General features: G+C 40.2%; 1 protein-coding gene across 3 annotated transcripts in view; it reads left to right on the forward strand.

Annotated features, from left to right (window-relative positions):
- TXNDC11 (thioredoxin domain containing 11) overlaps window positions 1-16,525 on the forward strand; it is a 26,914-nt gene continuing 10,389 nt past the window's right edge. The window contains exons 1-7 of one of the 3 annotated variants that reach the window (XM_032125671.1): window positions 68-228; window positions 4,316-4,532; window positions 5,265-5,362; window positions 7,232-7,361; window positions 13,960-14,053; window positions 15,038-15,150; window positions 16,100-16,300. In XM_032125671.1, the coding sequence (XP_031981562.1) occupies window positions 83-228; window positions 4,316-4,532; window positions 5,265-5,362; window positions 7,232-7,361; window positions 13,960-14,053; window positions 15,038-15,150; window positions 16,100-16,300 (999 nt within the window). In that variant the 5' untranslated portion in view covers window positions 68-82. Of the gene's footprint in view, window positions 229-3,910; window positions 4,027-4,315; window positions 4,533-5,264; window positions 5,363-7,231; window positions 7,362-13,959; window positions 14,054-15,037; window positions 15,151-16,099; window positions 16,301-16,525 lie in introns of those variants that run through there. The other 2 variants (XM_032125674.1, XM_032125675.1) reach the window with 2 other exon arrangements.

Below are 16,525 nucleotides of genomic sequence, written 5' to 3' on the forward strand. Positions count from 1 at the left end.
CGCGCCTCACGGGCGGGCGGTGGGAGACGTGTGCGAGCGGGAGCGGCCGGGGGCCCGCGGCCCTGCCCCCCTCGGCCGGGTCATGTCGGGGTGCGCCGGCCCCGGCGACGCGGCGGCCCCGCGGCTGCGGCCTCGCGCCGCCCTGATGGCACGGCGGCCCGAGCTGCTGTGCGGCGCGGCCATCGTGCTGGGCTGCGCCTTCCTTGTCGCCCTCAAAGTCACCTGCAGGTACCGGCGGGGGAGCGGGCGGACCCAGGGCTCGGCCGGGGGGGAGAGGCCGCCGGCCCACCGCTGTTCCCAGAGGCGGTGCTGCATCGGGGCCTGGGGCAGAGCCGCCGGCGGGGCCCGGCGGGACGTGGTCGCCCCGCGGCGCCGTGTACCCTCTGCGGCCGGGTCGCGTTGGGCACGGGCATGCCCGGGGTGGGGGACGGATCCTCCTCCCGGGCCCCACCTCATGTAGTTCCCCCCATGGCACCCGCTACTGGTCGCATGTCGGAGGTAGCTATGTCCCCCTCAGCAGGGTGGCCGCGGGGCTGGCGATAAGAACGTGTCGTGGGGCGGGGGAGCGGAGTGTTTTAAGAGATATCTGCCCCACCGGGGGTGTCGTGCTGTGGCGGCAGGTTCGCGGGGGCACCCGCTCGTGAGGGCAGTATCGGGATATGCAGGGCGGTGTCTGAGGGTGCACCAGGCTGCTCCCTGGGGCCCAGCAATGGGACAGGAGGCAACGGGCAGGAACTGATGCCCAGGAAGTTCCGCCTGAACACGAGGAAGAGCTTCTTCACTGTGAATGACCGAGCACTGGGACAGATTGTCCAGGGAGGCTGTGGAGTGTCCCTCACTGGAAATATTGCAGAACCATCTGGACACAGTCCTGTGCCATGTGCTCTGGGATGGCCCTGCTTGAGCAGGGAGGTGGGACCAAAGGACCTACTGTGATCCCTTCCAACCTGACCCGTTCTGTGGTCTTGTGACAGGCACGTTGTTGAGATGGAGCTGCTTTTGCTCATCTCCAGAGGTAACTGGGACCTCGCACTGCCGCAGAAGGGCCGAGGGGGATCTAGGCTGCAGCCCTGCCCTCAGCGCTCTCAGCGTCGGCGGGGGCCAAACGAGTCTCTTCTGGCTCATGTGTAGATGTCGTCAGCCCCCTTTGCCTGCACCTGCTTCGGATAGAAAGATGTTTCGTGGTTTCCGTGCCAATCTCTGGTGGTGCTCCTCTTGGGAGCTGGAACTTCCTTCTTTGCAAAGGGCTCTCCAGTTCCTGTTTGCCGAGAGCTGGTGTACGTGGAAGCAGGAGATGTTTGTACTGGAGGGGCGGGAAGCGGCGGCAGTGAACGATGGGCACAGGCTGCTCGGTTCTGGAGCCTAAACCAGGGTCTAAATCTTCTGGGTGGGTTTTAGGTCAAGGTGACTGTTACATGCTCCGGGTCATACTATATTAAGAATATCTACTGCACGTGGGGTTTAATTTTGATTTAATTTTAATTTTTAATGCAATGGTGCTTCCTGCTCTCCTCTATTTAAAACCTGCTTATTCCTCTCAATTTTCTGCTAGCTGTGTTTGAAAGCTCACGGATGGAATGTGACTGGAATGTGGTTCTCACCACCCTGTACTCTGGAAGTTTGATTAAAGGGGTTCAGCTTTTCAGATTGTCGTTAAATAGACAAACTAATATCAGATAGGTATTCCCTGTTTGGTTGCTGTCAGAAATATAGAAGATTCAGGTGTAAAAATTCCTCATGCAATTTGGAGGATAGTTAATTGCACATGTTAACTATAAATACAGGACATAGTTTCTCACCACATGTCAGTATGATTTACTAGCAAGACATAGGACCAGGGCATAGGTAGTACCACTGCTCTTACAATATATAACTTTCAAGATCAATGGATAGAAAGTATGGAAAGGAAAAATTCCTTTACTACAAGGCAGTCCATTAGTGGGATTTGAAATGTTGCGGGTTTATAGTGACTCAGGTAATAGCCAAGTGAGACCATGGGTTGTTATGGAAAGCCTATGGTCTAGAACCTGAATTATTTCTGGCACTATGCAAATGTCTTTGAGATGATCCCACTCTCAGGACCGTGCAGTCAAAGGGGCTGGTCCTGTAGGCATTTGCATGTACTTCTTCCCTTTATTACCAGGGTGTTCTCATGGAAAGTTTTAAGTTTTTATAAGCTCTGGCAGCAGGTAAATAATGCAATCAGTGTTTTAATAAACAGTTTGTGATTATTATGTTTGTGTAATAGTTTCTTATGTAATCCTCAGTTGATACGTGCATAAATTTTAGGGGTTTTCTTAGGAAACCTGGGAATTAGTCAAGGTATTCTGTTATATGTTTGGTATTGTAGAGGAAGGCACTACTTAGCAAATCTCCTGAAGCAGCTGTTAGCTATTGATTTATTATGTTTTGGTTTTTAATAATTACTGGAGTTCTTTTCATATTTGAAGGTAGTCGTGTAGTTTCTGACTCACTCATGTCACGGGACTTCTGCTGATATGTTCTACTCATTCTTGGAATTTGGAGCCAATTCATTATCTAATTTTTAAGTCTTACGCTGTAATTCTTGAACCAGTCATCCTCTTTTGGTTTAATCAGTAGAGGAAGCAGAGGTTTTAAACATATTGAGATTGTCTGTTTTCATTAAACTAGGTAAAGAGAAGATATTCTAGCTGATGTCTCTGAAGAAGTGCTGTGCTTTTAGCAGCTGATCAGCCTGTATGTGCCAGAGCTGACACTGGAGCTGTGTCCTGTCCAGCTGGCAGGCAGAAATCATGGGAAGAAGCTGGCAGTTTGGATAATCATGGGGTGCAGGAATGGCAGGGAACCAGAGGTGTTGTTTGTGAGGTGACTGAAGAACTTAAGGGTTGGGAAGAAGGTGCTGAGTTGGTGACTGGGGGAGAAGGGAAGGAACACAGGTAGAAGTCCACAGAAGAAAGATTTTTGATCCTCTGTGTCAAACCATAATGTTGTGAGTAAAGGAATTAATGAATTATAAACATGAGGAACTCTCTAATATTTTCAAAAGTCTGGATTTAGAAGCAATTTTCTCTTATATGTGAATTAAGAGTTTCCATTACTTACAGAAAATATACTGGGGGCAATTCTAAAATGTTAAGCTTTAAGTGAGTAGCCTGGAAATGAGAGAAGAGCTCCAATACAGTTTTTTGCTGTGTTGTAAAGACAAAGGTACTTCTTAAAAACTAGAAAGACTGTCAAGTTTGAAAGTGTGGCAGAGTTGTTAAGAGGTTGCTTAATATGAGTTTGACAGTGTTCAGGGCTCAATAATTCTATCACAATTACTAAAATTTTAACCTGAGAAGGATCAAATATCCATAATAAGATTTTTGTATTAGCTTTCTATTGCAACACAAAATAAAGAAATGCATGATCTTTCCTAAAACTTCCAGTCCCGTTATGAACCATGGCAAAATTGAGCATGACAGTATTGTCCAGTTTTCAGTCTGACTTACTCTAGTGTAAATATAGCTAGTGGAAAATTTTAAAATGAAGAGAATATAAAAAGATAATAGGATCATTCACTTGCATTTAAGGCAGTTTATACCATAGCAACTTCTGAACACCTTGGAAGTGCCAAATTCTGGATTGTTTGATTGCTGATTGGATAGAAAGGGTTTCTTGAGTACTTGGTTTATGTTCTTCGTATTACTTACTGGCCAATCTAATTTCTCTTAAAAAACTTAATCTGTCATAATCTCTTTGAATTTAGACTGTTTGTTGATACTGTCCTTAGAGTACCCTGAACAGTTTGCAGTCCCTGCTCTGATCAGTAAAATGAACTAGCACACATTTCCGTATCATTTCCTAATACGATATAAAATAACAGAAGTATAGAATACTGTAAAACAAAGCATAAAGCAGGGTAATAGGCTCTGTTTATATAGACATCACATCACAAAACTTTATGACCAGTATCTCTTTTCTTATCAGGGTGCTGTTACCTAAAGTACAAGTGTTAAAAGAGGATGAGGCCAGGGAAGAAATCAAAAGAAATCACTCTTCCTGGTAATTTTGTGCCCTACAGCAACCAACCATAAGAGTGTGAGCTAACGTACCCATAAACAGTGCATGGTATCACAGTGTGACTTTCTAAAGCTTCTGAAGGGTGATCTTTAGATTTTTATAGTATTTCATGAAACTAACTCAGATAACATAAATTGTAGTAATTTTGCATCAATTTCTAAAGTTTTGTCATTGCATGACTTTTGCTAAGAATAAAACTTAGGGCTTTGGGCACAGTTTTTTAACTACTACTGTATAGTCTCAATAACCACTCTTAATTTTCTTCCTGCAGCCGAGCAAAAGATGTAACAATGCCAGCGAAGCTTCCGGTGAATTTTTTCTCCACAAAATCTCCAGTAATTGATCTTTTTCGGGGGCAGTTAGACTATGCAGATCAGCTCCGTCAGGATTCAGAAATTGTGCTGTATTTCTTCTACGCTCCGTGGTGTGGGCAGTCCATTGCAGCAAGAGAAGAAATAGAACACGTGGCCAGCAGATTGTCAGACCAGGTAACTCCAGAGAAGATACCAATCTTAAACATGACCTGATAACTTTTCGATGTCCAAGCTGATGCTAATTTCTGTCTTCTCATGGGAAACAATTGGACTTGAATGCTCACATTTTAGGGTGACTCATCAGTCACCTTAATTTTAGTTTAGCATACAGAGTGTTAGAATAAATGGAGACAGCCTGTGATTCCTGCTCAGTTGTCTGTTATTTCTGCTTCTGAATGGGGAAGTCTACAAGTTTCTTGTGAAGTGTTCTCAGATTTATTCACCTGCCTTCAGACAGAAATTCCATGGAATTTGCTTCCAGTTCTGGGATCCTTGGAGACACTAGTAATCATATAAAGATTGTACTTTATATACCATAGAACTGCTTTCAAGCAGTTGGGTGCCTGTGAACACTTCACAGGTACAGCTGTCCTAAACCTCCACTTGTTGAGCTCCACTCTGCAGAAAAAGTAATTAATGTGGGTTATGACTAAATTAATAAATTTGAAGGATTTAGATTAGGAAGCATAAAAGCTAGAAAGAGCAGTGACCAAAAGGATTATTGTTGCAAAATGACAAAAAAAATTAAAAAAAAAAGTCTGTCTGTGACAGATAAGGCATACTGAGTTGAAAAGGCCCTGAAAATATCAGATGAAACGGATTGGGAAAAGTACATCAAGTACATCTTGGATAAAAGAGGTCACAGTAGTGTACTTTGTTGGCTGTGAATTTTTACCTGCTTTGCAGGTGCTGTTTGTGGCTGTAAATTGCTGGTGGAACCAGGGGAAATGCAGGAAGCAGAAGCATTTCTTCTATTTTCCTGTGATACACTTGTACCATCGGAGGTAAGATTTCGTATGTACAGTCTAGGTTTTTTAGTTGTTGTTTTGGGAAACAGATATCATACAAAGTGCTGCATTTTGAAAATGTTACATTTCTGGCTTCAGTAAATAGTTCTTGGGTAGATTCTAGGTGAGCTCATCCTGTGTGCTACACAAGTGCTGGGTAGGGCTATAACTGTCAGTTAAATGACATGCTGGGCAATTCTTCATCCTTATGGAAATTTTGGTTTGCCTGTGCATCTCCTGGAAGTTCTGCCTCCAATGAAAAGAAGTCAGAGTTACGTATTAATTTCAGATGTCTGCTTGCTCTGTAGATGGATTATAGCAACTGGTCATAATTTATGACAGCATTAAAGAATGTACCTAAGGGTTGTTGAAGGAATTTAAGTGCATATTTAAATTGCACTATGTACTGAAGATGTTGTTCTAATTTTGAACTTTGCGCTCACTTTTTTGTTCCCCAGAAGCTAAGATATCATTGTATAAAATTTCATGTAACTTCACTTTTATTTTTTAGTATTTGTATGTGTTGTCCTTTTTTTCTCTTTGTGTGGAGCAGAAGGTAAGGAAGCACAATTCCCAACAGTTCCTAATAAAAGCATTTATCCCTGTATTTTACTTTTTATTTTGCTAGTTTTGAACTGCAGCTCTCTTTCATTACAGAGGCTGATTTTGCTGTTGGGGGGAATTTATGCGTTGAGGAGGAGCAGTCCTGGTCTTTGTTAGCTGAACTTGTAATAGACACAAGAGACACTGGCATAATTCAAACTGTAATAAAAGAATCCTACAATGCCACTTGGATGTACATTGACTTAAACTTACTTGATCTTGAAATCACAACAGAGTAGATGAATGCACTTGGTATCATTAGTAACATTAAACAGTTGTAACAAGACGAGGTGTAAATTGCTGTGAATATTTCATAAGATCCTGAAGGACAATGCATCCCTCATGCCTGAGATACTAAACCTCACATGTGGTGCCCTGGGCATGTGACGTGTTGAGCAGTGAGTATTGCTGTGAAGACGGAGGTTTGTAATAAACCAGTGCAGGATGTAGAATGATCTAGTGGGCTCTAGGAGACCATTTTGAAGCACCTCAATATAGGTATCTCAGTGCGAATTGGGTATTTTCCAGTGTGCCTGTATGTATAAGGTATATTAAAAATGCATCACATTAAATTCTTCAGTGGAAATGGACTAATTCTTTATGCTTTTTGTGTTTGATTTCGTTTGGGACAATGATGCTTTGTCCAGCCCAGTGATAATCAGGAGGAGAACCTCTGGAAATTGTAGCTGCAAGCCCCAGCCCACTTTATGTTTTAGCACTGCCTAACGTGGTGTGAGCTGTTTTATCAGATGGCTGGGGGGGAAATGGGAGCTTTGCCGAGTCTGTTCATCTGCAGTGCGACTGAATTTGTCCCTGCTTTGCTGATTGCTGCTCATAAAAGCCTGTGTAAAAATATTGCACCTTTTCAGATTGATACTGCTTGAGACACTGAAAAAACAAGGGAAAATAGTGACATTTTTCAGATCTGTATTTTTAAGTCACATGTGTTTACTTTGGACAAAGTGGAAAGATATATATATGGTCATGTAATTCATACTTGAGTTTTACCAAGTTCTTTAATGGGACTCAGAAGTGGTCTCCATCCCTCCATGCTCACCAAGACTCTGCCCCTTCCACAGATATGCTGGCTCTTCCCACCGGTAACACAACTCCCTAATCAGTTACAGAAGCCACTGGTAAAACACAGAGAGCAATTCCCTAGAGGCTGAGCATGCTGTCTATGTAACTCCTATCTGCCACCCCCAGGAGGGACTTCTATTGTTAATTTAAGTCTTAATGTTTTATTATTTTTTTTGGTACTAGTTTTGGACCAATTGAATACAAAGGCCCTATGAGTGCTGTTTATATTGAAAAGTTTGTTCGCCGGGTGATGACACCACTACTCTACATCTCGTCTCGATCAAAATTACTAGATTTCCTCTCAAATTATGAGGTACTTGTCTCTCTTCTCTAGCTTTACCACTGTGGTTCAGAAAGAGTTTGACTTGTTTAAGGATTAAATTTGATCTGCTCCAAAGTACTAGTTTATTTTCAGGATCCTGAAATCAGTGCCCTGTAAATTTGTTAAAATCATAAAAATATGAAAAAACAAATTCATAATGTTGGTTCCTTGTACAGTTACTATTATGATTTAGTGATGCTCTTAATTTACATTACTTTAGTATCTAGAGACAACAATCAAAGTTGTTACCTCAAGAAAGAAGGGAGAAATCTTTTCACAAAAGTCTTGCAGTCTAAGTTGGGACAGCATTTGAGAAATAAATAATCATTACTTTAATTTTAAAAGGAATAATAATAAGCTTTTCTAGTAGGATAAGTCTGTTAAGTGAAAACAAATGTGAAACCAGTTGAAGTGAGGGCTCCTAATCACTTTGTATGTGATAACTTGATGATTTTAATCCACTGGAATATGATGTTTTATTCATTTCAGTCTGTTGTGTTCAGGGATGCCAAGATTGGTAGCAATACTGTTGGATTAATAACTTCCAGTTAGACAAAATGTGCTTACAGCAGAGCCATTTAAAATCCCTTTATAACTGTTCATTCTTATAGTGCACAGTGGAGAAGTACCATAATCTTACTAAAGCCCAAGCTATTAGATCAGTGTGGAAAACCTGACCCACAAATCAGTGCAGTGGCAGTGGGCACAACATGGGAGGGACCCTCCAGTGTCTTGGACTGAAGAAGATCCCATGTGAGCACCTGGTGCATGTTGCAGTGCCTGGTTCTGCTGCAGGATGCAGCATGAGCTGTGCTGTTCAGTGGCAGCTGCCACGGTGTAGGGGACGCACACTGGTAGTTCCCCTGGGTAGGACACTCTTCATGCCAGGAACTGCTACTGGGTTTGGTTTTCCAGTGTTTTAAGTGGGCACTGTGAGTCAGGAGTAGTGAGTTGTGGCCTGTCTCTGGTGCTGATACTTTCTATGATCATAAGCAATTCTGTTGTCCTTCCACTGCTTCAGTTTTGCTGTTCTAAAATTCTAAAACATTTCTTTGCCTCTTACAGAGATTTGAAGAAGGCCATGCTTGGTTTTTGGTTTGTGTTCTGTCATTTCTTGGTAGACTGCAGAAGGTTACTAATGAGCATATTAAGCTTAAATTTGCTTAACAGTAAGAGGTGCACTTCCATTGGAAAAAGACTAAGATAAAACACAAATTGAGGGGGGAACAACAAATACTTTTAAAATACTGCTTAGCAGTTGAATAGATAATTTTGTTTCTGTGTTCAAAGTTCCCCCCTTCCTGTGCTTGAAATGCAGTGGCTCCAAGTGCTGAGTTGCTGTTTATGTTCAGCATTTGTTGGTTCTTTTTTTTTTCTGCAATGGCCCAAGAGTAGAGGCTGTTCTGCTGTGTTGCCCCACAGTCATTCATGCCTGAGGTTCTGTCCCAGAGCATGGCTCCAGGTGCTCAGTGTCTTGCCTCTGTAAAGTTAAGCAAGAGGGGAAGGAGGGGCTACAAAAGTAACAGATACAGATAAGATGAAAGAAACAAAATTGTTTATGAAGATGGATGCAGAGAAAAACATAGACACAAAGGAAAAGTTAGTTTAAACTAGAAATAAACAGGTTGTTTTATCACTTCAAACAGTCAGAAATGTGAACGTTTTACAGTGTTTTCCATGCGAGCTGAGAAATTGATACCTTTTGTAGGAGAAGTTAAAATCCAGGGGTTAGTCCTGTGTTTAAGAAGTGAGGAAGTCTGGGGAATAGAGTAGATTATGGGAAATTGGGACATGTGTGGCACAAACTAATTACTATTTTGAGACCCTTGGCTAGTGTCTTCCTTTGACTTTTGATCTCCTCTCTATAAAAAAATACTAATTTTTAGCAGAAGGGAAAGGACAGAAGGCTGTCAAGGATTGCTATTGGGCACTTTGGCCACTGTCTGCTGCTGGATCATGTTTTTGTGATTTCACTGAAAAGCTAATTAATTTCAAGCTCAAAATAATTCGAAAGATTTGTCATCATCAGTATCTAATTTTCGGTCCTGTGTTCTGATAGCAAATGTGTTCTGCAAACTAGGAGAAATACTGATGGGCAGAGTGCAGTTAATGTAAGAACAAGTGGTTGTCGCTTGGTCTTCAGTTCGTTCCTCGACCTGATCACGTGGCATGCCCTGTTGCTCTCACTAGAGGGCGCTCAAATCCTGTGAAAAAAAATTTGGGATCCTGCGTTCTCTGATGCTATTTAAGGTTGGTTTATATGGGGTTGTGGAATGATGCTAGTGCAAAACTGGAAATGGATAAGAATAAATTTTTGAGAGCAAGGAAAATATGCCATTTGGGAAGCAGTTAAAATCTTGGAACGTTGAGGAAGATCTAGGTTAAATGACAAGAAAGATGCAGTTCTTGCCATAATTCAAGGTTCCTGTGAGTACCTGTAATCAGATTTTCTTTTGTTTTCTTAACTGCAGAGATGTAGCAGTTTGATTTTAATCCAAACTGGCATCTCTCATTCCTCATCTGACTGACCCAGCTGCTAGAAATGGCCTCGGCCTCCTGAGGCACAGAGGAAGAAACAGGAAGCCACTGTAGTTAGACAAAAAGCTTCACTCCTTTATGAAAATTAAATGTGCCCAGGGAACTCATAATTTTCCGGCTTCAGGAGAGGTAGGAGAGGAGTTGGTCTCTCTGGGAGGTGGCTGGTGTGTCTCTTAACATGATGTCAGCTTTCTGCTGTGCTCTCTTTGTGTAGGAATGCTTCCTGAGCATCAGCCAGCTGTGTGAGATCTGTCGCAGCTGGGTCTTGTGTGGTGCCAGTGTTAAGTGATGCTGTGAAAATTTGCTTTCAGGTCTGGGTGCACAATGATTTTAACATCACTGAAAAATGATGTTAAATGTAAATTTAATGTCATATCAGTCAACAATTTCTTTGCATTTCTGCAGTACAGATTCAGTGGTATGTAATATTGGTTCTTCTGTTCCCTAGAGAAGACACATTCCTTTGCTCTTGCTGTTTTCTTTCCCATGTTCACAGATAAAATGAGGCAGGAATTGCCTGCCTGCACAAGTCTGAGAGTCTGAAAAAAGTAATCTCCCTGACCTCAATGCAGTATAGCCAAAACATTTTTAAAAATTACAAACTGGGATAGAAATAACTGGAGCATTAAAAGCATTTATCTAACTGTAAACTAATCAATAGGTGTGGGATTTTCCTATCTCCTGTTCCCATTATTTCACATTTTTGGCCTTTGAATTTCAGAGCTCTTTCATCACAGTCATTTAATGCTGTGACTAATTTCTGCAACTCTTCCAGTCAGCTGTAGTTTCAGTGATTCCCACCACCCTATGCAAATTTTGTTCCTCACCCTTTTCTCCCTTTTCTGAAGTTCTTATAGAAATATGAACTGCTTGAGTATCAGTACACATCCTGGCTGGCTGTCTTTGGCTGCTGAAAAACATTAACTTCTAACGGTAGTTTTTTGTCTTTCCTACTAATCTGGAAAAGGGCCTTCCGTGTTATTCCTTATCACCTTAGTTTCTTCCGGAGTCGTTGGTAACTTCTTCTAGACTTCAGGGAATTACAGCATGCTGCATGGAGTCATCTACATGCTTGCTTATTCCTTCCAAGAACTGTGATAGGCCTGAGGCATGGTTCAGTAATAAAATTGTGCTGGCTTTTCTCCAGTAGAAATTACTCATCTGAAAATCTCTGTTCATTCTGAAAGTTTCCATACTTGCTGTTTTGTAATTGTTGAGATTCTTGGTAAGTCTGTTACTTGATTTAATTACATGCCATCACTTCCCATTCCTGTGGTGTAGAGACCAAGCAAGAAATAGGCTCCACTACAGTTAATGATTTTGTATTTCCATATATGAGCTTCATTTGGAGATAGCACTAAGAAGTCTTCACTAATGACATCCTCGGGTTTGTTCCAAAGCCCTTCCTACAGACACTTCGTTGGAGACGGGGACTGAAAATTGTTTCATGGAAAGAAAAGCTCCAGCAAGCTCCACTCTAGCAATGCCCATGCTCCTAATGCCCCTAAGCACCCCTGTGTCACATGTCAGTATTTACTCCTCCAACTTTAGACAGCAGCAGGTCATACCCTGTTCAGCTGATTGCTCCTCACTGCCTTCATGAGGATGGGCACCCAGAGCTGCACACAGGTGGTTGCTTGGAAGCAGGTGATCATCAGTAACAGATTGGGTGTAGATGTCCTCATAAACTGTTTGCAGGCAGCTGTTACTGAGTTTTGGAGGGTCTTACATGAAAGAACGTGGGAGTTGTTGCTGTCAAGCTCTTCTTGGCCTACTTGTACTCCAAAATAAGAACCTCTTGTTTACATTGCAATACCTCTTCTGTGCGACTTGAACCTCACTTGTGCAGAGCAAGAATTGTTGTTAGTTGCAATACCTGGAAGTGTTCAGTCTTGTTAAAAGCTTCATTCTTACAGACAGGGAAACTTTCACTGTACTTTCATTGTACCCTTTCCTCATGTATAATTGCAGCCTGTAACAGGGTGAAATTTTTAACTGGTCTGGGCTGATCATTAAAAGGACATTAGTTAACCAGATTACTGATTAGGCATAGAGCATTAGTAAATACCAGTATATATAGTAGTGTAGTATATATTAGTATATAATAGCATATATTCTCCCACTGCAATTTTTTTTAATTGAAAAAAAACACTTTCCAAAAATTATCTTTGGGAAACATTATTCACAATCTGGAAGTCTCAAGCTGCTGTTAGTGTACAGCAGAACTGGCAGTCTGAATCAGAAAATTACCTTTTAAATAACATTATAAATATTTCTGCATCTGACTTCTGGCTTCTTGCCACATTTTACTGTCACTTTTGACTCTTCTTTCATTCACTGTTTGGTGTCCTAAATTCAGTTGGTACAGGATTAGTATTCAAGAATGGTCCTAGAAAATGGGAAGCTAAAATTTTGATAATCTTATCTGTCTCCTTATTTTGGTTCAGTTGAATGCTTTAAAAGTTTTTTAGAAGAGATTGTTTCTTTTTACTGTCTTAGTTTGGAACCAAGAGAAAAAGATGAAGATTAATTACTAACCTGTATGTTGTTTAAAAATGAACACTGAGTGCTATTATTTTGCTGTGTTTTTTCACTACTATTTTATTTATATTTGTATTTTCTTCTTGGTAATTAACTATTGCAGAAATTTCACTAATTGTTTGTAACTCATTTTTATTATTGATAATTTTCTTGGGGTACCTCCCAAGGAATCTTTATGAACAAGGGGTTTATGCTTAGCATTCATCCATGTAAGAGAATTCCTGCCTAAAAAGAGAAGTCGTGAGGTGGAATGGGCAATATTGCTATTGGTGAACATCTTCAGATTGCTAATTAGTACTGAATTATGTCAGTGTGTAAGGCTGATGTGAATAACTGAATTCATATAAATAATAACAGGTAAAATGTATGCTCTTGTTTTAAGAAGAAATTTAAAATTTTATATGTAGAACTCAAAAAAAACCAACCAAACAAAGCAGCCTCTGAAATACCGAATGAAAATACTTACGTGAGGATATATTTGCCACACAAATGGGTGCCTGGTGAGTCTGGAATCTTCTGTTCCACAGCAGTCCCTGGAGTGCTCTTGCTTTGTGTGTCAAATGACTTCTGTATGCACTAGTGGAAGTGAGAAACAAATACACAAAATAACGAAATTCCATCACTTACTCTGTCCTGAAAGTTTATTAAGCCCATTCGAGTGATGTGTTAAAAACACAATTAATAGTAACTTTGAATGGATTATATTTGGAAAAATATAAAATCAAAGCTTAAGTGAAATACTGGAACCAGAAAAGTCTAGACTTTTTTCCTCTCTGTTCCAAGTCAGCTTCTCCCAGATTCTCTTCCTGACTTTAATAGGAAGTCATTCACCTGGAAAAATCAATAGGCCTGTTCTGGGATGAGTTGTTTAAATTTTGAATTGTCTATCTGGCAATTTGAAGAGCTTTATGTGTACGCAGATGGGATATGGAGTTCTCAAGATTTTTATGCAGTTGGTCTCACTGACTCTTGCAGGATATACTGAAAGGATTTACAGTGACTGTAGCTTAAAGATGATCACTTGTCTTAGCAGTTCAGGTATTCACACACAAAATGTGTGAATTCTTATGTAAATTACTAATTATGTGCAACATAAACAAAGTATTACTGCTTAAGCCCTTTATACTCTGAAAAATTGTATTTCATATTCTAGTTCTAAAAGAAGTCTTTATGATACTTATGGTTCTTATCTTGGTGCTGGAACTGGTTCAAAATACAGTTGCAAAGCAAATATTAATTGTTCTTGGTGAACTTCAAAGTGTGAAACACACCATTAGAAACGTAACATCCATAAAGCCCCTCTCTCTTACATAAGCTTTTGAATGACAGCTTCATTCTTTGAATGAGAACTGATTTTGATTGTCTTTTAATATTAAAATTCTTATTGCAGCATAAAGTGACTGTTCTTCAGTAAACATTGTTGTCTTTTAAGAGTCTGTTGTGTTTTACTGTAGTCCCATATATTTATACTTGAAAATAGCTTAAGTAACTCTAATTCTTATTATTTCAGCCTGGAGTTGTGGGATTTTTTGAGTTCAATGCTTCACCTCAACCTCCTGGTTATTTGACATTCTTCACATCAGCATTACATTCATTAAAGAAAGGTAAAAGCTCCATTTTCATAATTTAAGGCCTCTGTGAATGAGTTATGTCTAAATACTTCAGTAGTTTTTTGTAATATTTAGTCTTTGTCTTGTGCAGCATGTTCAGTGTCAGAGGCTTTGGGATGAACTTGACTCTGTCAGCACTCAGTAGCTGAATTCAGTGATGTGGTCCTGGGTGGAGTTACAGAGCTGCTACAAGGCAGCTTGAGCAGGGTTTTCTCCCCCTCTTGTTTTGCATCGATAATCTAAAATACAATACCTCTTGTTTGTGTTTACACATGTAAACTGTGTGATGATTAATACCTCCTTTTTGGGTCATGAATTTTGGATGGAACTTTCCCAAAGTTAAGATTAACATGTTGTATAAATATTCTTTCCTGTCAGCAAATGAAGGAGATTCATACCACTCTGCTTATTTTTTACTGTGCCACTGATGCGATAAAGAGCCTGTTCTATATTTTGTTCTGTGATTTTCGCATTTATATGTTGGATTAGTTCTTTGCAACCTAAAGATAAGCAGTCTGTCTTTATCTGTGCATATTTATAAATGTGGAATAAATATTTATAAATTATATATATATACTCTAAATGTACAGTAAATGTACATCACTTAAGCAATGTTCATGCCTTTCCCTTACATGTATCATCTTGGCTTTTGAGATGCCATAAACCATTGCAAGGTACATCTATGATGCCAGATTCTATATTTCATAAGCAAAGTGGGGATTTGGACAATTCAGGTTAAATAGACAGGACTCTATACATGTGCAGGACTCTATACCTGGAGTGCAGAAAGGGAACACGTTTGTCCTTCTTGCCATCTTTCTTCTGCCTTAATCACCAGTGTTGGCAGTTGCTATTCACAGATTTCTGTGCCTTTACACAGCAGTGTTGTGTGTTCTGGTCTGAGGGTGGTATTCTAGGCCTTTCAGGGGAGTTCAGTGTGTGTAATTGTATTCAAAGATTGCGAATCTGCCCTTTCAGATTACCTTGGGACGATACGCTTTGGAGTGGTCACAGATAAACGGGTAGCAGAGGAGATCTCCCTGGTGCATTCTGGCAGTGTGTATTTGCACAGACATGCCAACACATCTCTTGTGAGTATCGCTCTCTGCTGTAGGGACTCTGATTTGGTACAGAGATGCTCAGGGATCAGAATTAGAAGACTACTTGAATGAGGATGTGGGCAAAGATTTTGTGAAGGGATAGTAGGAACAGTGAAAACTTGCATTTTGGCTTAAAGGTACAACATGATACTGTTTTAAAAAATCACACAAATTAAGTTATTTGAATTTATAATAACTCTTAATCCATGTGCCCTGTTTTTTGAAAAGCTAAGGCTGAAAATACTAACTTTCAGATTTACTCTTTGGCATAGACACACTACCTGCCCACACTGGCACCATGAGTGAAAACTCTGTGAGGATAGGTATTGTGATGTGTATTTTATTCAATTGAGACTAGGGAAAACAGGGATATTTTAGGTGAAATAACATAAAATACGTCAAATTACTTTTGTCTATACAAATTATTTAGGATAAACTTGCTTTAATACATTAAAATTTATTCTAGAAGCTGTGAGCACTTTTTGTTACAGATTTCTTTTCTCTGCATTCAGGAATAAGAAATACCAGTTTTAAATGCAGTCATGATGTTTGGTTCTTAAAAGGCTGATTTAAAAAGAGTTACTGAGTAGTGGGAAAAATGTTCTAATAAGCTGTAAATTAAAATATGTGATGATACCAGCTTAGAGGTCTTTCACTTACAAAGAAAATTTGTACTATTGAGAATATAAAGATGCAATAAAAGGAAGAGGAGCTTCCCTGGTAGAATCCTTTTTGCTTGTGGATGTTACTATAATCTGATGAGCATTTGGAAAGCTTTTCCAAAGGAAAAGGGTGTATGAAATGCTGAAGTTTGCGGACACTCATTACATTTAGAAAAAGAGTTCTAGTCATTACAGTAACAAAGCATGCAATACTGAAGAACTGCATTTGTTACTAAATCAAGTGAGGACAAAGAACTATTTTTTTTTCCCCCTTCAAGATCTATCCAAAAGACATCATGAACTTCACTGCTGAGAACATTTGCAAGTGGGCTCTGGAAAATCGGGAGATGCTCATACGTTGGCTGAGACCACATGGTGGGAAAAGCCTTCTTCTAAACAATGAGCTGAAGAAAGGACCAGCACTTCTTATATTTATACCTTACAATCCCCTAGCAGAAAATCATCCTCTTTTAGCTGAAGTAAGTGAAATAAGTTTTTTTTAACTTCAAAAATACTAAAACTTGAGAGCTGTAGTCAGGGGTCTGAGCTTGACTGTGACAGATACCTCATTTTATTTCACTATTCTAAGTATCCAGTTTTGTTTAAAACCACTTTCTCAAGCCATATTATCACAACTCCCTTACACTGGTTTGTGTCTCACACAGCGTGCCTTTGTCTCACTCAACAGCTGTTTAGAACAAGCA

This window comes from Corvus moneduloides, chromosome 16 (genome assembly GCF_009650955.1).
Source record: "Corvus moneduloides isolate bCorMon1 chromosome 16, bCorMon1.pri, whole genome shotgun sequence".
Lineage (NCBI taxonomy): Eukaryota > Metazoa > Chordata > Aves > Passeriformes > Corvidae > Corvus > Corvus moneduloides.